This window comes from Chiloscyllium punctatum, chromosome 19, assembly GCF_047496795.1.
Source record: "Chiloscyllium punctatum isolate Juve2018m chromosome 19, sChiPun1.3, whole genome shotgun sequence".
NCBI lineage: Eukaryota > Metazoa > Chordata > Chondrichthyes > Orectolobiformes > Hemiscylliidae > Chiloscyllium > Chiloscyllium punctatum.
Window position 1 is genome coordinate 63,976,904 of NC_092757.1, and position 22,602 is coordinate 63,999,505.

A 22,602-nucleotide genomic window follows, 5' to 3' on the forward strand; every position below is an offset into this window, starting at 1 on the left:
ACCATCCTGTGCAACACAATACTGCTGCAATACTTCAGTAATAGCAACGAATGTCAATGGAGAACAGCAACCTTGTTGAAGTACTTTCTGCCAAACAAACTGATTTATGAGCTAGCCATAATGACCTTGACTCTAAACCCCATTTACTCTTCTTAGCATGAACATTTTCTTGCCATTAATAGCATTTATGTTTTCCTTCATCGCTTTTCCTTCTGCATTTTAATTCACTATTTCGCTTTATCTTGTATTTTTTTCAAAATCTTTTCTTTTTAACGTTTGGCTCCTTTTCCTTATCAACCAGAATATTTTGGGTTCTTTGACTATCCTGCTATCCCTGCCTCCAGGCCTGTTCTTTATGATTGTTCCTGTACATTTTGCTCCATCTAACTGACTCTGTTTACCCATCTTGCTGTTTTCCTAATGATTCCAAATTACTTTCCTAGTCACGGAACTGGTTTTACTACCATTACATTAGCTACAACTCTGCTGAATCAAATCTCTGCCACTAGCAAGCAGACTGTCTATTGTGGATTTTAATCTGCTTCCTTCCTCTTTAATGTTTCATTTTTTTCCGGAAATCATTGGTATAGAGGACAAGCCAGAGATCATGGCATGTTCCTAGCATTGCAACTCTAAATCCAGTCAGCAAGATCAGCAGACAGAGGTAAATCAACTAATATCATTTATTGTATCCGTTGCTCCCGATGCGGTCTCCTCTACATTGGGGAGTCTGGGCGCCTTCCAGCAGAGCGCTTTAGGGAACATCTCCGGGACACCCGCACCAATCAACCACACCGCCCCGTGGCCCAACATTTCAACTCCCCCTCTCACTCTGCCGAGGACATGGAGGTCCTGGGCCTCCTTCACTGCCGCTCCCTCACCACCAGACGCCTGGAGGAAGAACGCCTCATCTTCCGCCTCGGAACACTTCAAACCCAGGGCATCAATGTGGACTTTAACAGTTTCCTCATTTCCCCTTCCCCCACCTCACCCTAGTTCCAAACTTCCAGCTCAGCACTGTCCCCATGACTTGTCCGGACTTGTCCTACCTGCCTATCTCCTTTTCCACCTATCCACTCCACCCTCTCCTCCCTGACCTATCACCTTCATCCCCTCCCCCACTCACCCATTGTACTCTATGCTACTTTCTCCCCAACCCCACCCTCCTCTAGTTTATCTCTCCACGCTTCAGGGTCTCTGCCTTTATTCCTGATGAAGGGCTTTTGCCCGAAACATCGATTTCGCTGCTCCTTGGATGCTGCCTGAACTGCTCTGCTCTTCCAGCACCACTAATCCAAGATCAGCAGACAGTAGCCCTGAGTCACTGATACAGTGATTTCCTATCTGCTCATACAAGACAACCCAACATTATCAACACAACAATTAATTCATATTCCTATGTGTTTTGAAGTTCTTTAATATTCAATCTTCCATCAGCATATCTAACTATACATTGACATTTCCCTCAAGTAGTACAAGAAAGTTTCTGTAAATTACAGAACTCTCGTGTTAGGGGGTTTGCAACATGAGATAATTCAGATCAGGGAAGTGCGTGTGGAGTCACTGAGATAAGTGTGAGCTCAAACTCTACCAATTCGAGAAATGCACAGTATGACTCAGCACTAAAGGTGTTCTCTATTATAGTTGCAAACCATAAATGCTGAATTTGAATTTTTTGTCAGCTCATGGACACATGAATGGAATCAACTCATCACAGGTTCTCCAAGACATTTTCAAAATTACAATGTGGAATGGCAATCTATCAAAACAAAATGAAGGCAAAGGAAAACAAGGGTTGATAATGCAAAAAGACCATAATAGTGTACATCCGAAACACAATGTAAATTTGAATTTATCAAAAAATTTAAAATGCATGGAACTAAATCCAGTAAAAGAACTGCCAATGTACACTACATCACCAGCAGAATGCAGTACCGCTTTGGGGCAGGTGTTAGCGAACATACTGCTAAGTACAAGGACTGGGATTAAGAGTAGATGCAGACTGGAAACAGAGACAACTTAGGAGTTCAGGGACATTCATCTGTGTCAGGGCTTCTGTTATGAAGTCAATCAGAGTTACCAAAACCTCAATAAACTTTTATTTAAAACATTTCAACTCCTCTTTTGTTTGACTTTGAAAATGCACACCCTATTGTGGAAGTGACCCTCAGTCTAATGGGTCCAAAAATCTGCTGTCATTCAACGTTTGGCTTGTGTAGAATGCATGATGACTTGGACAAGGCCTGGGAATGTAGCCTGCACTCAAGGAGACAGATATAATCCAATATTAGGTGTAATACACCGGCACAGATTTTCTAAAACATTTCTCATTCAAGGATGATACAAAGAAACAGTAAAAGGGATACAGCAGTTCAGATAGGTCAGCTGTTTGAATCTAAAGATAGATGTAATTAATTCAGATCCATTTGACATACACAGTAGTGACACCAATATACACAAATACTTTCTGTATAAATAGCGTACAGGTGTGGCACTGATAATAATATGCACAAGCATAATACAAATATTCACAGATAGGACATGACAAAGATGTACTACAAAGCTACAACATAGCAGTAATAAAGACAAATGCAACCAATAGGTGTAATATGCACAGATAGGTGCAGTATACACAGGTATGATCCAAAGAGGAAAGATTTACTCAGGTCAGGCATAGATGGGATAATATACACAGACGTGGCACATGCACAGACTGCATAGTGTATGCAGGTGTGAAACACAGGTATATAGAATGGTACAACATATAGATGTGACACACCCAGCTGTAACATATGCAGGCGTGATCCACACAGATGCAATCTAGTCCAATGACAAGCTCAAGAGCATATGCTTATCTCTCTTTTGGTATACTAGCATGGAGTTGGTTTTGTTTTATGGCTAAACAATCCTGGCTGTGCTATAACTCTCAGTACTGGCTTAGTACTGCTCAAGTCTCAGCCAAAGTATCACTTCTCAACGTAAAACATGAGAGAGTCATACAAAGAACTGAAAGGACAGAAATACTCACTGATTGAAGGGTTCCCCAGTCCACCAAAGGCGCTGTTACTTAAGGATCTCAGACCACTCAAACCACTTGGTCTATTAAAGGGCTCTAAAAAATACAAACCAATACGTGTCCACCAGTTACTCCTTCGATCAAAATCAATGAATTTTTTTAAATGTTTCTAACTGCAATTAAAAATAATCCTTCCACTTAACTCAACTCATCTAACAGGACTCTGGCCACCCAGAGTCAGGAGTATACCAGTACTAGTGATGTCAAGTTGAGATAGAGATAAGACTTTGTTCAAGCTGCAATTAACGGGGATGTTTCACCATTTACACATCCCAAGAACATGAAATACTTTGTAAAATTTGAAATAGCATCCCTATTTTCTTTCTCTTCCAGATTAAGAAATATCAAGTTTAACAGTGAACACATCCACCACACTGGATGTTCACCGGCAAGGAGCTTGCTGCATCATGGAGTTCCAATCACCAGCCCAAAAGCACACTGATCCTTTCATTATAAAGAGCTCCCTTACTGTGTGAGAAGGTTTCCAATGTTTCCACCAGCCTGATTCTAATTTCCATAGGTCAGACAGGAGCCCTTCTTCCCACCCCACCCCTCAGGATATTGTCGGGTGTGGAAGGTTTGAGTTATAAAGAAAAGCTGGATAGGTTGGGGCATTTTTCACTGGAGTGAAGAGGTTGAAAGGTGATGTTATAGAAGTTTATAAAATAATGAGGAGTATAGATAGAGTTAATGGTAGTTGTCTTTTCCCTCGGGTGGGGGATTTCAAACGAGGGGGCACATTTTTAAGGTGAGAGGAGAGAGATTTAAAAAACACAGAGGGGCAAATCGTTTACACAGAGGGTTGTTCGCGTGTGGAATGAACTTCCTGAGGAAATAGTGGGTGTCGGTACAATTACAACATTTACAAAACATTTGGATAAGTACGTGAATTGGAAAGACTTGGAAGGATATGGGACAGGAGCAGGCAGGTGGGATTTTGGGAATTTAGCTTGGGATTATGGTCAACATGGACTGGTTGGACCGAAGGGTCTGTTTTTGTGCTGTAAAACTGTATGACACCTTCCACTGATATTATCAACTATGTGCTCAAAGCACAGCAGTCAACCTTACACTCCTCTTCCAACACAGAAGGCTGCATTATGCTGCAGATGGTAGTGACAAACAAGTTGCATATTCATTGCCCATGTGTGTTCATAAAGAAAGTGAAATTGTTGACAAGGTTCTGTGGAGGTCTAGAGTATCGTGTCATCTGGAATAATTGTAGATAGCCACTGCATCCACAGAATCATCTAGTTTTTTTTTCCAGAAATGTGTTTCACAGGAACCTTTTCCCACCCTATTTCATGATACTTTTCTATTCATTTCTCTCTCACATCCATAATCTTTAACTTTCATTTCAATGCACAAATGCATTTGCTTCAAAACTACTCCATGTGGGAGCAAACTTTCATACACTCCTAGCTCTGTCATCAATTACTTCCCTGCTTATCTTATTGGTCCCATTAGTCACTTCTATTGATGGATCCTGGTTTGCAATCACACCACAAACGGAAGGAGCTTTGCGATATCTACCCGACTGAATCCTTTCATAATTCCCGAGACCATCAGATAACCTCTTTTCCAAAGAACAGAGCCTCTGCTCGTTCATTCGTTACTCAGTTATCTTGGAGAACAAGTTAAAATTGTTTGTTCTTGCAAGTAAGTCATATGCTGCCGGCTTCATGCACTTGGTGCATCATTTGCTGAATTTTGTGATTGAAAATTCGAAGTGGCAGCCTGGAAGATATCGGAGATGTGAAAACTCAGGGTTGCTATGTGCACCCAACAGCTGTTGGCAATCCCATGCTTACTGTGCATACCTGGAATGGCATCATCACTGCTTCTCTTGTGAAATGTAGTCTTCAGAGACATGGTTCTACAGAGAAATCCTGACAAATATGGGAAATTTAAATGTCATTCTGTTCCAATGATGTTCCCTGCTATTCATGTGAATCTTTTGCACCTTAGGTGCCGCTCGACTGGAGATTACTATGGGGGTGTGTTCTGGTCAAGTACAACTTCTATCTTGACCACTTGCACGAATCAGCAGAAAATTCTTCTGTTGATTTATCAAAGAGGAGAAATGGTGTGAGGTTGGGTTCATTGAGTCAGGTCATGGAAAGAGTCAAAAAGTGTGGTGCTGGAAAAGCAAAGCCAGTCAGATAGCATCCAGCAGGAGAGTCAACATTTCGAACCTAAGCTCTTCTTCATTCCTTCTCCAGCATCTGCAGTCCTCACTTTTTCCTCAGGTCATGCAAACCCAATACTTGCTTGACAAACTGTTAGTGTATCAGGGAAAGTGGGCAGCAGTCAACTGAGACTCATTATCCCTGAAACTTTGAGGTACCACCTCTCTGAATCCTTCTACCATCTCTGACATCCAAAATAGATGAGAAGACATTTCCTCCAACTAAATAACAGGAAGATTAAAGCTACTGAGTGAGAAAATACGGTTGGATAGACGCTTTGAATGTCCTCAGAGCTCTAATATGGAACTTATGGGGTGAATCACCCTGGGCATCATGTTGATGAAAGTATGAACACATGCAGAGAATGGCTGCTAAAAGTTTGCACAGAAGGCTGATGGTGCTGATGGTGTCCACCTTGGAGATCAACACTATAGTTAGACATTTTCAAATGAAACCATTCAGAGATGTTCAGACACATCTCTGGAGCAGGTGGGACTTGGGCCCAGGTCTTCTAATCCAGAGGTAGGGACACTCCCACTACGTCACATGAACCCTAAGTCAAAACTGCAGTTAACGCTCTTTCTGATTTTAACATGGCTGAACGTTGGTTCAGCAACAGGAAAGACACACCTTCACAACAACAATGCTAGTTAACGCAATCTGCTTCCTACAGTATGTTCCTTATAGATTCCTTTTGTTTTAATACTACAGGTGTTTGGTGCTTTGAGTGGTTGTCAAAGTCTCCAGGGAGCATAGCCGCAGAAGGGGGTTTGCTGACTTTGGAGGCTTTTACAAACCAGCTGCTCTCGCACATGGGTTCAGTACGAAGCAGCATGACAGTGAACAGTCATTATGCAGGGTGGGACATGCTACTGAAAGAGGGTGAAGGAAGAAAGTGGAGACAAAGGTTCTCATCTGATGGCTTTATCTGGCCATAGTTTCTCAAAGAGCAACCTTAAACTCAGTGTGGAACAAAATGTGACACATCTGCCTTAATGCAATCTTCCCAGTGCCTTTACCAAGCAAAGTGCTCCAATTCAGCATGACCTTACTGCCTGCCTCTGAGATGGTACAAGGCAGCTGACTTCCAGTGAAAGAAATGCAGGTGGCTTTGGGGAAAAGCAGAACCCCAGGAAAGGGCTTGACGCTCAGTTTCAATACAATAACAGTGCTCTGGCCAGCTGGCACATGGGCAACGGCAACAGGAGTGGCAGGTGGTAGTTTTGTTTGGGAGGAGGCTGCTGACTTTATAAAAGGGGTTAGCTTCATTGAGCTGTTGCCCCAATCTAAGAGATTTCAGATAGCTTTTAACAGGCTAAGTGGTGTTCATACTGCAGACTTCTTACTGATGTCCAGTCAGTCAATGGATCCTTTAATCCCTCCTGGATACCAAAACCATTGGAATGAGCAGGCACAAATGGTGTATTCTGTGGCATGGGTAATTAATTAAGCATGGTGGTCTCTGCAACCCTGTTCAGGAGCCATTGGATTTGCCTTTGGTCCCTGTCCCAAACTCTATTGGCCAGCCAGTATTTCCATCTTGGGCAGCTAGATGCTGAAGTTGAACTGGACAATTCACAACCCATCCTGTTCTGAAGAAGGGTCACGGGAGTTGAAATGTTAACCCTGCTTTTTCTCCACAGATGTTGCCAGACCAGCTGCGATTTCCTAGAAATTTTTGTTTTTGTTTCAGACTTCCAGCATCTGCAGTCCTGTGGGGTTTTTTTGTAACAAGTTCACGTTCCACCTGCTTCATTATAACATTTCTCAACAGGTCGATTAGAAATATATCCAAAAATGTTTGACCCCAAGATGAACTTACCATCAACTATTTACCCAATCAGCAGGAGTGCCTAGTTCCATGTCTGTACGAATCAATTCTGACCCTATCTTAGCTCTTTTGCTGCTGAAATTCTCATCCCTCACTTTGAGACTTCTACACTTGACTATGCCATGCTCTCATGCTTGACCTCTATCTTGGCACCACAGACATACTTGCGCTCATCTAATAGCACTGCCCAAATCTTAACTCCTGGCAGCCATCATTCACCCAACACACCCCTCTGCTAACTGATCTACAACAGCTTCCTGTTCAGCAACATACCAATTATCAATTCCACACCTTTGTCGATATGCTTTCCCATTGTTGTAACATCCTTCAGTTCAATAAGCCTCTGAGGATTATCCAATCCTTGAACTCTGGCGGCTTTTGCAATACCATTTTTAATCACTCCAGCTCTTTACGTCTCTCTCCTCCTTTCAGCCAGTCTTTAAACCCTAGCTCTTCAATACAGCTTTTGGTCATTTGTCTTGACAATGTCTTCTCATCAATTTTTTTTGCTGATATTGCTGTTGTTGAACATCTTTGGGCATCTTGTATTGTCAAATGTGCTATATAAAGGTAAGTTGTTGTTGAATGCAAGGAAAATTGTGTTTCTTGTTTCAGACGGCTGTCCCAAATGCTGTCAGTGAAATCTCTGGAGTAATTTCAAAGAATATTTTTGGTCTGGGGCGAGACATAATGCAGCATGCTGGGAAGAACTATCATAAACAATTTAAACATGTCTTAGGAGAATGTACAACAGTTAAAAAGAGGGAGTTTTAAAACAGACACACTGCACTGAAGTTGTAAAATATTGAAAGTTTCGCCTCTTCCTACAGTTGGATGTATTCAATCTCACATCCACAAAAGGTGCCTTACTTGGGAATTATTTGTGACATATGACCTTGACTGGGTCTAGACTGCTTTCGACAGGCATGATTCTACATTTGATTCAATTCAATTGATGTTTAAAAAATCTCGCTCAGTTGTGATTTCAGACTGACTTTATTTTGATATTAAGCATGTGACTCGAAAACTATCAGCAGAATGGAGTTCAATTTTACATTAGATTTCAGGGTTGAGTTTCAACATCTTACTTGAAAAACAGTGAACAAGCAATTAAAAATCTCGGGCTCAGGCTGGTCTTTCAGATGTCCCTACAACACGCAACGCTCTCTTATTGTAATAATCAGGTGAGCCTGTAAGTGGGAAATTAATCCATTCACCTCGAACAAACAGGTAATTGGTTCACAATGTACACTGCATAACTTCTTGAGAACTGAAAATTCAGGTTGGACACATAAGTGGAAAACATATTTTCCAATCAGATGCTGCTAATTCGTCATCATGTATGGCAAAAAATGTTGCTTGTCCATCTATCAAACACCACAGTGTCATTGCGTTTCACTCAGGTTTCTTTTCAGCTTTCCATTTTCAATTTATTTCTTCATGTTCCTCACTAAAGCTCTTTATTTGCTCTCTCCTTTCAGGAATCATTGTACATCATCCTCAGCAAACTAATAAGGCGTAGCCAATATCTGCCTCAGGCCTGAGAATTCCACTCTTGCGGAGGCCCACTTGAGCTGCTGGGAGTTACTTTCATCTTCCCCCTGTGTGGGAAATGCCAAGCTTCTTCCAAGGTGATACGCCGCCAAAATCAAAAGCATATCTTCAAGGGAAACAAAGACTACTGCTGCAAACTATATTGCGTTGAGTATTGGGTTGCACTCATTCATCCAGCGTTTTGGAATCATAGATTTCCATCAGATCAGGTTTTCCAGCAATATTGTTCAATTATTATTGTTAGTGCTACTCAATTCATTCTCTCTTTTTCTATGAATACAGATATAAGTACATCACTTAATTGAAGAGAACTGGGTGAGCAATTCCTCTGCCAGTGACTTCAAACCAACTCAATTCTACAGGAACAAAAGATAATCACTCATCAAAAAGGTTATGTGGTCTATCTTCAGTTGTCCATCATTTTGAAGTGCCCTTTTTAGCATAGTTCAATTTTATTTTCAAACAACTAGACTTGCAGATGAGTACTGGTTAGTGAAACTACCTGACCAAAGCTCCTGCGTCCTTCTTATCCAAATTATATTTAAGTATCACTAACTTGAGACATTTCAGAAGAAAAATCTCCAGGTCTAAATTTGTCAAACTCCCTGCTTCTGAATCAACAGTGGTCAAAAATTAGGGTGCATATGCAATGAGTTGAGACAAGGCTTATTCCTGAGGCATCGAGTCAAACAGGAGGGCTTCACTTCAAAATACCATTGCTGGTTAGGACACGTGTGGGCCTGGTTCTTGCTTCAAAATCCAAGCCAATCAACTTGTTGGAACAGGCCGAAGACAGCTGTTAGGCTCATTCTTTAGCACATGAAAGGAACTAGCATCATGGTGTGTGTCCTAGAGGCTTCTTCTGATACTTGTATTGATATTATGGATGAAGGACTTCAGGCTAAAAGCATTTGGATGCCTTGGTGCTTGTTTTATACCTGAAGTTTCCACATCAATACATCTGAAAGTTGCCACCCAGGTAAATAGTGCTGTAAAGAAGGCATATGGCATACTGGGCTTTATTGGTAGAAGAATTGAGTTCCGGAGTCCTGAGGTCATGTTGCAGTTGTATAAGACTCTGGTGCGGCCTTATCTGGAGTATTGTGTACAGTTTTGGTCGCCATACTATAGGAAGGATGTGGAGGCACTGGAACGGGTGCAGAGGAGGTTTACCAGGATGTTGCCTGGCATGGTAGGAAGATCGTATGAGGAAAGGCTGAGGCACTTGGTGCTTTTCTCATTGGAGAAAAGAAGGTTTAGGGGAGATTTGATAGAGGTGTACAAGATGATTAGGGGTTTAGATAGGGTTGACAGTGAGAACCTTTTTCCGCGTATGGAGTCAGCTGTTACTAGGGGACACAGCTTTAAATTAAGGGGAGGTTGGTATAGCACAGATGTTAGGGGTAGATTCTTTACTCAGAGGGTTGTGACTTCATGAAATGCCCTGCCAGTAGCAGTGGTGGACTCTCCCTCTTTATGGTTATTCAAGCGGGCATTGGATAAGCATATGGAGGTTATTGGGCTAGTGTAGGTTAGGTAGGCTTCAGTCGGCGCAACATCGAGGGCCGAAGGGCCTGTACTGCGCTGTATTTTTCTATGTTCTATGTTCTATGTAGATTAACCAGACCCTTGTTGGATTATAGCTCTTTGTATCCATGGCGATGAAATTCCATGATTTGGAAAGATAATGTAAGAAGCAGTTACAGGTACTAAGCAGGTGGCAGTGCTGCTCAGAAGTCACAGTGTGTTTGCTTCCAGTAGAGGAGAGTGCTGCCGTTAAGAATAGCCGCCATGATATATCAGTGCAGTTTTACCACTGACATCATGCCATTAGTGAAATGCAGCCTGGAGTGCACAGACTTGACACACTTTTCAACGCCTGAAAAATATCATTTATTTTAAGGACATTACCTCTGAAAAGGCAATGGGCCTTAATACGAATGATTCACTGTCAAGTGTGGTCAGTCTACGTCCAGCACAATATTTAAAAATAGCCTTTTCCCAGAGAATTAAAAAGACAGTGCTGATATTGGTTATATGAACGACAGCCCTGAAGGGGTATCAGAGTTGGGCAAAATAGAACAAAGTACTGAAATATGACTAAAAGAGGTGAAAAATAAATCTGTGCAAAATTCCAAACACAGTCAGCACTCAGAAAGCGGCTCTCAAGGGCTCCTGCAAATGTATTAATTTGTTTCTGGTGGTCTCACTAACTTTCATTTACAGCACACGGGGGCTGGGTGCCAACTTAAAAGCCACCTTCCAATTCTAAACATGTGGATGGGGTACATTACCCGCTGCCAGGGTTACCCACAAATGCAGCTGAGAATCAACTTCTCCACGCTCAGCAGTGCCACCAGCAGGCATTCCACTGACAGCACCACCGTTTGCAAAAGGCATATTCTCGCCAAGAGATTTGAAAACCTCAATTTTCTTGTCATGGCAGATTTGCTTAATTAGTTAGTGTCTCCTCCTCACTGCAGAGAGCAAATCAGGAGGAAAATCAAAAGGGGCTTTTAGAAAGAGAATGAAGACTCCTTGTTCACTAGTTGTAAAATGCTGGAGCTAGAAAGGAAATAGCCGTTCATCTGACGTCAGTAATCATTCAATTGGGTGATCCAAGTGGTTGGCATCTCAACTGGCAGAAAGGTGCTGTGCTATAATAAGAGGGAGCAAACCATGCATTCAAACCTCCGAGATTGCAGCCAACCTGAGGTAGGAACTTTATTCTGATGTATTTTTTGAGTTTAGTTTCAGAACACAGCTCAGATTAGCTTGAAATAGCACCCAATGCCAATTGTAATGGATTCCCTATTCGGATGCAAGGCAATGATCCCTACAATTAATGTCAGTGGAACAGCCCAGCACAGAGTGAACATCACCTCAACAGTCTTTCCATTCCAACAGCAATTTGTTTCCCAAAATTGCCAGCTATTATTTTCTGATATAAAAAGAGGGAACACCCTGAATCAAAAATATACTTCATCATCCTGCTAGATTTTCTCCTTCCCCTTTCAATTTTGTGATTTGGGACACAGCAGTGTTGTGTTGCTGCATTTGTGGGAATTAAATGTTCCCAACACTACCACCATCTGGTACTTTGAGGGACTGCAGCCCATGATCACAAACGCAACAATTTTTAACAACATTTCAGCCACCTAGAGTGCTACCATCTTTCCGACACACCTCATTGAAATGCACAAACACAACAAATTGCCCAGGTAACCAATTTTAGCCAATTATTTACATGTCTATCAGGAGTAGGAATGATCTATAGTGCACTGCTGCAAGAAAAGAGATGCTTTCTGAAATGTTATTCGCTATTCACTACGGTATGACAACGGAAGGCAACTTAAATAGCTCAAGGGCTGCATGTTCACTGATGAGCAATATAAGGATGCTGTGTGGTTTTACCGTTTCTGGAGCTGATGGGAAATGGAAATAATGGGTGGGGTTTCCCTTTAGAGAAACTCACCTTGGTCTCACCATAACTAGCTACTGAGTGACTTCCTTAACTTGCCAGTGATTAAGGTCAACTAACGGCCAACTAAGGGCCTTAAACTGCCACCTCCTTGTTCATGTCCCCTCTGCAGTGGGAGAAGAAGGTGGCTCCTATCCCTGAGTGGGAAATCGTGGCAACCTGTTTGCCCAGTTAGGAAACAGGACTCCAATTCCCCAAGTCCACCAATTACAGGGGGCATAGGTGGGGGGTGGAGGTGGGGAGCAAGGCCTTGTAAAGCCCTCTGTCCTGCACACACTAGCCCTGCAGCTGATTCCCAGCCTGAGAGAAGGAGGGGAAGATTAATTTAGCTTCTTGTTATCAGATCCTCTGAGGAACTGGCCTTAACCAGCAGACATCAGGGCTCAGAGATCGCCAGCCTCTTACTGGTTGGCAGCTGGTGATACCTGACCCTTTGCTTGCCAGTCAGCTGTGAATGGGATGATGGGCGGGTAGAGCACGCTCAGAAAAGGGAAAATCGTGCCCTGAATGGGAATGTAGTTTACAGTGAATTTTGCCATTAAATGCTGAGTTATTATCATGCAGCCATAACCAAACTGAGCCAAATTTGGACATTTTCCCAAGAGCGTACACTTAAGTGGAGTAGACTGTACTGTATGTGCTAACGTCTTGACAGTTGTTTCAGTCTGCGACCTCTTTCCCCAACTCTTCCCCAAACACCAGCCAGCCCATGATTACCTAAGTGAGCAGCTGGACTCAGAAAGCTGTTGTGATGAGGTGGAGGTCCAAAGGGATTTCCACTTGGATGGGTAGTACCTGCAAAGAGACAGAGAAAGCAGTTTTCTTCAAAGTTATGAGAGAAGCATTCACACAAAATGGTTCACTGTGATCCGCAACATCTTGCATTTGGTTTGCCATGAGGTAAAACACGTTTTTTAATTGCATCTTAATAGTGTCAATGAGATTTATCATGACATTCAGGAAGTGGAGATTAGTTAAGCTTTCATTTTGAAGACTTCTAATCCTAATGTGGATGCAGGTTAGTGGAGAATGCCACCTTCAAAAATGAAATATTTCCAGGAATTCCGTAGGTTGTGTGCACAGTCTGTTAACGATGATGCGATGTTTAAAATTTTTTGATAACTACAGAGAGTGACAAATTTATTCTGAGAATCAGACTGAGTAAGTAAAGCACAAGTAAATTTGGGTGGGGGGGTGTGCAATTGAAAGAGGCAAAAATAAAAATACAGAGAAACAGAGACACAGATGGAAAAAACAGAGAACTGTAGAGATAGGGTAGACGATGACCTTGTGGCATTATTGCTGGACTGTTCATCCAGAAACCTAGGTCATATTCCGGCAACCCAGGTATGAATCCTGCCATGGCAGATGGTGGAATTTGAATTCAGTAAAGAAGAATCTGGAATTAAGAGCCGAATGATGACCATGAATCCATTGCTGATTGTTGAGAAGAAAATCTGGATGACTAACACTTTTTAGGGAAGGAAACTGCCACCCTAACCTGGTCTGGCCTACATGTGAGTCCAAACCCACAGCAATGTGGTTGACTCTTAACTGTCCTAGGGATGGGCAATAAATGCTGGCCAAGCCAGTAATGCCCACATCCCGTGAACAATTAGCAAAAAAAAAAGAGGAGACAGTGAGGAATAAATGAAACATGGACAGATCAGCAGAGCAAGAAACATTGAGAGACAGGGAAAGAGGGAGGAAGAGACAAAGAATTAGGCAAAGGAGAAAGGCAAAGATACCTCCAGTGATATAGAGTTCACAGAGCTTCTAATGAGGGAGAGTGTAATTAAATTGTGACAAGGTTAGTCAGGTAGGTTCCAGTGTGGACTTTGTCACATTTTTCACAATAGGTCTATGTGCACAGAAAAGTTATGAAAGTATGAAAGCAATCCCAGGGGAGAAGTGAGCTGGTTAAATATTCTGTCTGGATTCTATTCCCTCTTCATTAAGGATGAACTTGCATTGCTCCAGTGTCTTTCGTGACCTCAGCATGGCTAAAAGCACTTTACAGGCCATGAAGTGCATTAGAAGCAGTCACTCTTATAAACTAATAGAAAGATTTCCCCTCAGGAACTTACTGTTACTCTGAACTCAATTTATAACAAGCCTACACAGTCTGACTGTTCAAATCTATTTACACAGACTTTGCTGAAAATAAATGCTTTTAAATATCATTTATTTAAGAAAAGATATGGAATGTCTGTGAAAGCACAGTCGCAGGAATTTACTACTTTTCACTTTCCACTGCACAGAAGTAGATTGTGCACGAGGTTAACGCTGGGGGGGGAGGGGGGGGGGGGGGGGGGGTGCGTTCTGAATGTGAATAGTGCCATCTAGTGGATATGGGTATTTGTACAGGCAAGATACACAAAACTGGCAACCCAACCAACTATTCATGAATTTGACCTCCTAGCAGCAGGACGAGGTGAACATTACTGCCGTTCAGTCACTGCTGAGCAGATGACCATGCTATGAAATGCAATTCCTTACCAGCGGTGGAGAAGAGAGTTGCTGGGCGAGCTAGCTCATGAGGATGGTGGATAGCTCCAAACATGCTGGGGCCAGGTGGCCGGCTTAGGAACTCCGGCTTCAGGCCAAAGTCGAGTTTGTGTGGATCGGACTGCATCTGCTGCTGTAAGATGCAAAATCAAAAAAACATGCCAGTCAAGTTATGTCTCACCACCTCACACTCCGTGCTCCTTTTGTACAAGTCTGAAACCTTTCATTGAAAATGGGTAACAGCCAGAATCACAATCTGTTTCTCTCTCTCCAGATACTGCCAAACCTGCTGAGAATTTCTAACACTTGACGTTTTTATTTACAAAAGCAGGCCGACATATTTGACAAATTAACATATGTTCCAATCAGTGGTGACTCATATATTCAAGTTTACGTTAAATTATGCAATAATTACTCTTTCAACAATAACTGTTTCAACAATGTGCTAGGCTTTTCACATTGCCCAAGCTAAACTTCAAAAATTTCCTCTTCAAAATAATACATTTTGAGTTACCAGTACTGTTATGCGGGTTTCTGTGGGTGTGGGAGAGAGTGGTCCATTCCTGCAGGGTGTGTCAGGATTCTGCAGTTTAGTCCTGAGCACATTTCTCTACATTTGGACTGGGGGTCTATTGCTGTGCAGAGTTGGGAGATGCAGTTTCTTGCCAGGAACAGGATGGGTGCACATCCTGGCATTTAGGCAGAGGAGGGAGATTCTCCCTATACTCCATTATAAAACCGGTTGTAGTGATTCAGAAACACGAGAAAAACATTGTAAACTGCATTTCCACAGTTTATTCAGAATTTTTGCAATTTGTCCAGCAAAGTTAAACGTTGATCTTAGACGATTCACATTACCAATGATAGAGATTAAATATTTAATGGGAAGGTGGGACTCAAGTACCAGGATTTTGGTCTAGTGGGAAAGATCGCAATACAAACCAATAGAAGTGATCAAGGTGTCGACTAACAGGAGTGATCGGGTTATGGACAAACGCGAGTGATCAGGATACAGACTACCAGAATGATCAAGATGTGGATCAATAGGAATGATCGGGATATGGACTAACAAGTGATTGAGATGTGGTTGAACAGAAGTGTTTGGGATGTGGACTACTAGAAGTGAATGGGTGTGGATCAGTGTGAGTGATTGGGATACGATTTATGTGAAGCTATGGCTTCCAAAGCTGTACATCATTGAAACTTCTTCTCATCTCATACCTGGACTGTCATAATATATAATTGATCACTTTGCTTAGACAACAATTCCATCAATATCATATTAATTTGACTACAATGATGCAAATACTTGGGTCTTTCTTTAACAAGTCACTTTGATCTTGCTGTGTATTCATATCTGCTCTGGTGCATACAGCTTTTCCTATTTTAAACACAACCAAGCTACCCAAAGAATGATTAAAATGCAATATAAATCTCCCTCTAACTCAATGCTATGATATAAGAACCTTGGAAGAGGACACCTTAACCTGGGAGTGTGGTTTTCCAAATGATTAATTCGAGATCCTCTTAAGTGTGAGCCGCGAGTTTAATGAAATGAAGCAGGAATTCCTGCTCTAAGCTCATGGCGACCATGACTGAATCAGTGTAATCCAAACCTATTTCACCTGGATTTATTCTGTCTGAAATCCATCATTTGGATTGGATCCCTGATGAGTACACAACATGGAAATAAAATGAGGAAGAATTTGATGATGAATGACATAAGTCTCAGGAAAGTATGTGGTTAAAAAAAAAGCTGACAGTATCCCAGTGTGCTCTGAACTTCCTGAGAATGTGCCACAGACTATCCCCTGGAACACTGCTCCCACTGAATGCCATTCACCATCCAACAAGGTGCTGAAATACTCTGGGGAAGTGACAATAAACCCTGCAAAGAACTGATGAACACTATAACAGGGAAATTTAACTGAGTTGAGATTGCAATTAACAAGGTTCTAAGCAGGCACTCAGCTCTTAAGAAACTAGGGATGGGCAATAAATGCTAGCCAGCCAGCAATACTCATGTCCTACGAGTGAATAAAACAAAATTTAGACTTCAACTGATTTCTTAAGTTGCTTGACTCGCATGGTATACATCATCAAAATCTTTTGATTAGGCTGGTCCTTATAGTGCATGACTTGAATGGTTTATGCCATCACTTCTTGTTCAGGTCAGCCATTGCAGCTTTCTCCTGAATAACAATTGTGAACAGATAACCATTTAAATTAAGAGAGTGTGAATAGAACATGAATGGAATTTTGCAGAGAGAGACTGACCTTGACCTTTTGCTGGTGATGGTATATCTGCCATGCTATGTGGACATGCATGGCACACCACTTGCCAGGCTTCTGCAGAACACAACAGTTAAAGGTTAATTAATCAGTATCTATTACAAGAAACCACAAGCTTTTCATGACCAATGTAAATTTTAGCTCAGGCCTCCAAACTGAGGCATTGTAACAAGCTTCTTTTCCAAATAAAGCCAATGTCACATCCTGGCCCCCTCTATTGGCTGTTATCATGAAGTTTTTCTCTTTAGCTGCTATCTCTCTCTCTCTCCTTTAAACCTGGAGTCCTTTAATCCACCATCCTTGCAAACAGCCACACTGCTTTTCCTCATCAACCATGCTGCTGCCTCTTAGGACATTACCATCTTTCCGTGAATCTTCTGTTTGAATCATTCATTGCAGTGTGCGCTCCTATCATGGTACCAAAATTGCTCTTAACGAAGTCACAAATTATTTTCTAGGTGACTGAGAATGGTAAACCATTTCTTCTCAGCTTTTACATCCTTCCTCATCCTGTGACACATTTGGTTATAATGTTCTTCTCTCCTTTGTCATCCAGCTAGCTGGGTGGCACTTGCCTGTTTATACTGTTATCTATCCAATCATTGTGGAGTGTAATTGGCAATGATTCCTCATCCTGCTCCCAAACCACTACCTCTAAAGTCTCCCAAGGAAGTATCCCTGTATTACAATCCCCAACACCGCCATTTCTCACTGACATGCTGTCCTTCTACATCATCATTTGTGGGCCTGTGACACCAAGCACTATCTCATTTCTACCCCTTCTGATTCTGCTTTATTACTAAACTACCAAACTGCACGTTTAACATCCAGTCCTGGATGATCAGAAAACACCCAAATTAAATATTGGCAGGGCTGAAGCCACTATCTTCAATCAACCAATTCAAACTCAGTTAAATAACTAACCACCCTCTTCCTTCCAAGCAACTGATTGAGTCTGAAGCAGATTGTTTGCAAACTTGGTATCACATTTGACTCAAACCACCATCATTATGACCACTGATATCCATCAGTGTAAAATTGCACAAGTTAGCCCCTGTTTTAGCTCATCTGCTGATGAACCATCATTCATGCCTCCGTTACTTCTACACTTTGCTATTCTGGTATAGTCCTGAAAAGCCTCCCCCATTCTACCGTCCGCAAACTTGAGTTTACCTTTGCTGCTTCTGAAGGGCCACTGGTCCCAAAACATTCACTCTGCTTTCTCTCTCACAGATGCTGCCAGACCAGAACTTCTCCAACTATTCCCGTTGCTCCACCTTTGGTCGCCATGTGTTCCCATAAACTCTGGAAATCCCTCCCTAACGTTCCTACTTCTCACTTACTTTAAGCTACTCCTTAAATCTACCTCTTTGACCAAGTTGTCAATTGTGCTAATATCATCTTAACTGGTCCAGTGTTTATTTTTCTTTCTTGATCTCACGTGAAGCATATGGGACATTTTATTACAGTGAGGAATTCCGTAAGTGTTAGCATTGTTGATGTTGGAGAGAATCTTTCCAGACTACTCCATTTTCACCGTCTTATTTGAAGAGCACATTGGCACAGATCCCTTTCAGCTCCAGTGCTCTTCCTTCAAACATAATTCTCATCTCCAAGATCAAAGAACTTAATTTTTTTGAAAATGATCAAACTTCAATGAGAATAAGGCAGCCTATATTCTAACTTCAACTGCCCATTTATAAGCTTCTGATAGTTCTGAGCCTCAGAGTCTCCAAGTTCTTCCCAGTTGTAGATTGTGGTGCACCAGTTTAGAAGTATTTTCCTGTCAACATTTGAAGCTGCACCATTTTCTTTTGGATGTATTATACAAATCTAATAGATTGATACAGCGCTGAAAAGGCCCTTTGGGAATCTCCACTGTTGTAACTATCACTAAAGGTGCACTAATTCCAATTGTCTGCACTGTCCTACATCCCTGAACGTTACAATATTTGAAGTACTCATTCCAATATCTTTTAAAGTTTATCCAGCAATGCATTCCAGATTCCCACCAGCCGCTGAGTTAAAAAGTTATTTTACTAAATTCCCTCTGAATCTTTGCCCTGAACAATGGCCTCTCATTATTGAGTTTTTAACTTCTAATCACCCTGTCCATATCCCTCATTATTTTGTAAACCTCAATCATGCCTTTTCCCCAATTCAGGCTTCTCTGTTCTAAAGAAGATAAGCCAAGCCTGTCCAGTGTCTCCTTATCGCTCAATTTCTCCATCACGGGCAACATCCTGGTGAAACTCCTCTGTAACCTGTCTCTTGCTGTCACATCCTTCCTGTAGAGAAGCGACCAGAATTGCAAATACTACTGCAGATGCAGCTTAACCAATGCTCTGCACAACTCCCAACATTACATCCTTGCTTTATTCTCTACGCATAACTGATAGAAGAAAGTGTCCCACTTGCAAAACTTGTCTCAGATTAGTTTAAAACTAATCATTATTATAAATTACATCAAAATATTATTGCTATGCTCTGAAGTCCCCAAGAGTGGACATGTCCTGCCCAAACGAAGCACGCCAATCATTCTATTCAACAAGATGGTTTCCCTTTAATTAAACAATCTTGCACTGTCACCACCATTTACAAAAAGCTTTAACATGCAAAATATGAACAAAATTACTCAAATTCCTCAAGTATGTTTACTCTGATAGTTTAATGGTTCAACTTTTAAAGAGATACCACATTCATGAGATTTTACAGGATCTCAAAATATTGCACCAATTATAATTGTCAAAATTAATTATTTTATTCTTTCCAATTTCCTTTCTTCAGAAGTTGGTTACACGCCAATTACTCTTGGACATTTCACTCTAGAAACCATTATCCATGTGTGAGCCCTGACAGGGAGTGCCAAAGGCTATTTTACAGACTCGGTGGGGTTTCTACTTTGCATTTAAAGAGAAGGATCACAACCAATTAGATAGCCATCATTGCACTGTATGCCCTCCATCATGGCAGGGTCACTGATTAATATTACTGCTCCTTATATATCAAACGTAATGCCCTAGATCCCACCCTGAATGAGCCCAATGAACCCAAAGCTCTGTGCTACCTAGTTTAATGCGCAAATCCAACTAGTTCTTCCAAAACCTGCTGCCACTCCAACAAAGAAATCACAAAGAAGCTGTGCAGCCTGTCTAAATGTTTGAAAATGATCTTGCTCGAGAGGACTCTGACACTTTAATAAGGTATAATTTCTTAATCATTCACTTATCTTTCCATCCCAGAGGGAATACACAGACAGATTATAATTTGAAAGGAATAATTCTTACCCTCAACATCGGTCTGAATGGATCTGTCAACTGCAAATAAAGAGTGACAGCTCAGTTACACATCTGTCAGTCAAACCAGGACAATAATTGCAATTTTTATTGCCTCGTTAGTCAGTAATTTGAAATGTTAACATTTTACTTTCAGATGAAACATTAGTAGAAAAAATAATCAGCAAAATTTCATACATTTGTCTGACCTTCTGTTCTTTGTCAATAATTGTAGGAATAGAGAACGTTTCATGCACGTGATCATAGAATGAGCTTCCTTTGGAATACAGAAAATAATTCCTAAAAGTGTGACCCCCTTTCATAGCAATTCTTTGGTGTATTAGGGTTTAGTTAAACAGGATCACTGAATTATTTTAACCTTTACTCTTCTAACCTTTTGCTACTTTGGCACAGTTAGAAATTCTAACTCCGAGCAAGCACATACCTCCTACCAAAAAACGCAATGTTTAAAATGATAACTACATTTCCATCTCAATAAGATTCAAACATCACAGATGAATAGAACGAGACGGGCTCCTGTAAAGGACAAAATTATGAGAAAAGGACAGAGAAACCTGGTCTACCCTTCACCAAACCAGACAGCGTGATGGCTTGAGGTAGCACGGTGACTCAGTGGTTATTACTGCTGCTTCTCAACGCCAGGGCCCCAGGCTTGATTTCAGCCTCGGGCAACCATCTGTGTGGAGTCTGTACATTTTCCCCGTGTCTGCTTGGGTTTCCTCTCTGTGCTCTGGTTTCCTCCTCCAGTCCAGATGTGCAGTTTGGGTGGGTTGGCCATGCTGAATTGCAAACAGTGTCCAGGGATATGCAGGATTAGCCATGGGAAATGCTGGGTTACGGGGACAGGGCGGGTCTGAGTAGGACAGCCTTCGGAGGGTTTCTGTGGACTCGATGGTCTGATTGGCCTGCTTCCACATGCAAGGGATTCTGGGATGATTCCATGATACAATGAGGCCTCACTGGTATGTGCAAAGCAATGAACAAAATGGATAGGGACAGTTCATAACATTGCTGCTTGGTAATGACTGTCAAAATAGCGGTACAAAGGTTCAAACAAAAGTCAAATTCAAAACTAATATCTGCATACACTTCAACAAACTCTGCAGTCCTGCCACATCCATTTATGTATTGTGCTGGATGTTAAAACCACTACCTCCATAGTATCCCCATCCTCAACAACAGGGGAGTCCAATACATCAGAGTAAAAAGATAAGGCTGAATAATTTGCATCCATCTTCAACCAGAAGTGCTGAGTGGATGATCTATCTCAGCCCCAGCATTACATATTCCAGTCTTCAGTGACTTTGGTTCACTTTGTGTGATATTAGGATGTGGCTAAAGGCACTGAATGCTGCCAAGTATATGGGCTCGACAAGAAATGAACCAGAACTTGCCATGCCCCTAGTCCAAGCTGTACAGGTAGAACACTCTCATCTATCCAATAATGTGGAAAACTACTGACGCATGTCCCGTCCACAAAAGGCAAGACAAATCCAAAATGGCCAATAACCACCTTATCAGTCTACTCTTCAGTATCATTACAGTGATGGAAGGGGTAATAAACATTGTGTCTAGGGGCATTGCTTAGCAACAACCTGCTCAGTGACACCCAGTTTGAGTTTCACCAGGGTGACTCCACTCCAGACCTCATCACAGCCTTGGTCCAAATGTGGACACAAGGGCTGAATTTCAGAGGAGAGGTGAAAATGACTGCACTTGACATCGAGGGCACATTTGACGAAGTATGGCATCAAGGAGTCCGAGCAAAACTGGAGTCAATGGGAATTGGGGGAAAAATTTCCACTGGTTTGAGTCCTACCCAGTACAAAGGATGAGGCTTCTGTTTGTTGGAGGTCAATTATTTCAGTCCCAGGACATCTCTGCAGGAATTCCTCAGAGTAATGTGCTATGTCCAATCACCTTCAGTTGCTTCATCAATGATCCTCCCTCCATCTTAAGGTCAGAAGTGGGGATATTCACTGATGATTTCTCAATGTTCAGCACCATTCATCAGTCCCTAGATACTGAAGCAGCCAGTGTCCTTACATAGCAAGGCCTGGACTTGCGCTGATAACTGGCAAGTAAAGTTCATGCTACGTGTATGCCAGGAAACAATTATCTCCACTAAGCCAGAATCTCAACATCACCCCTTGACATTTAATCATTAATGTTTTATCATTATTGAATCTTCCACAATCAACAGCCTGGAGATTACCATTGACCAGAAAGAGCAAGGGCTGGTCAGAGGCTAGGAATTCTGCAGCAAGTTACTTATCTCCTGTTTCTCCAATACCTGCCTACCTGTCCAACAAAGCACAAATCTGGACTGTGATGGGTGAAGCTTTAACAACATTCAAGGAACTAGATGCCATCCG

General features: G+C 41.8%; 1 protein-coding gene across 10 annotated transcripts in view; it reads right to left on the reverse strand.

The window, feature by feature from the left end:
* The window catches only part of auts2a (activator of transcription and developmental regulator AUTS2 a), a 1,176,696-nt gene that overhangs the window by 14,349 nt on the left and 1,139,745 nt on the right, over positions 1–22,602 (reverse strand). For 9 of the 10 annotated variants that reach the window (XM_072589564.1, XM_072589566.1, XM_072589565.1 and 6 more), the window contains 5 exons: positions 20,219–20,248; positions 16,917–16,988; positions 14,631–14,772; positions 12,849–12,926; positions 3,029–3,112 (listed from right to left, as the gene is read on the reverse strand). In XM_072589564.1, coding sequence (XP_072445665.1) covers positions 3,029–3,112; positions 12,849–12,926; positions 14,631–14,772; positions 16,917–16,988; positions 20,219–20,248 — 406 coding nt within the window. The remainder of the gene's footprint in view (positions 1–3,028; positions 3,113–12,848; positions 12,927–14,630; positions 14,773–16,916; positions 16,989–20,218; positions 20,249–22,602) is intronic. The other variant, XM_072589572.1, reaches the window with a different exon arrangement.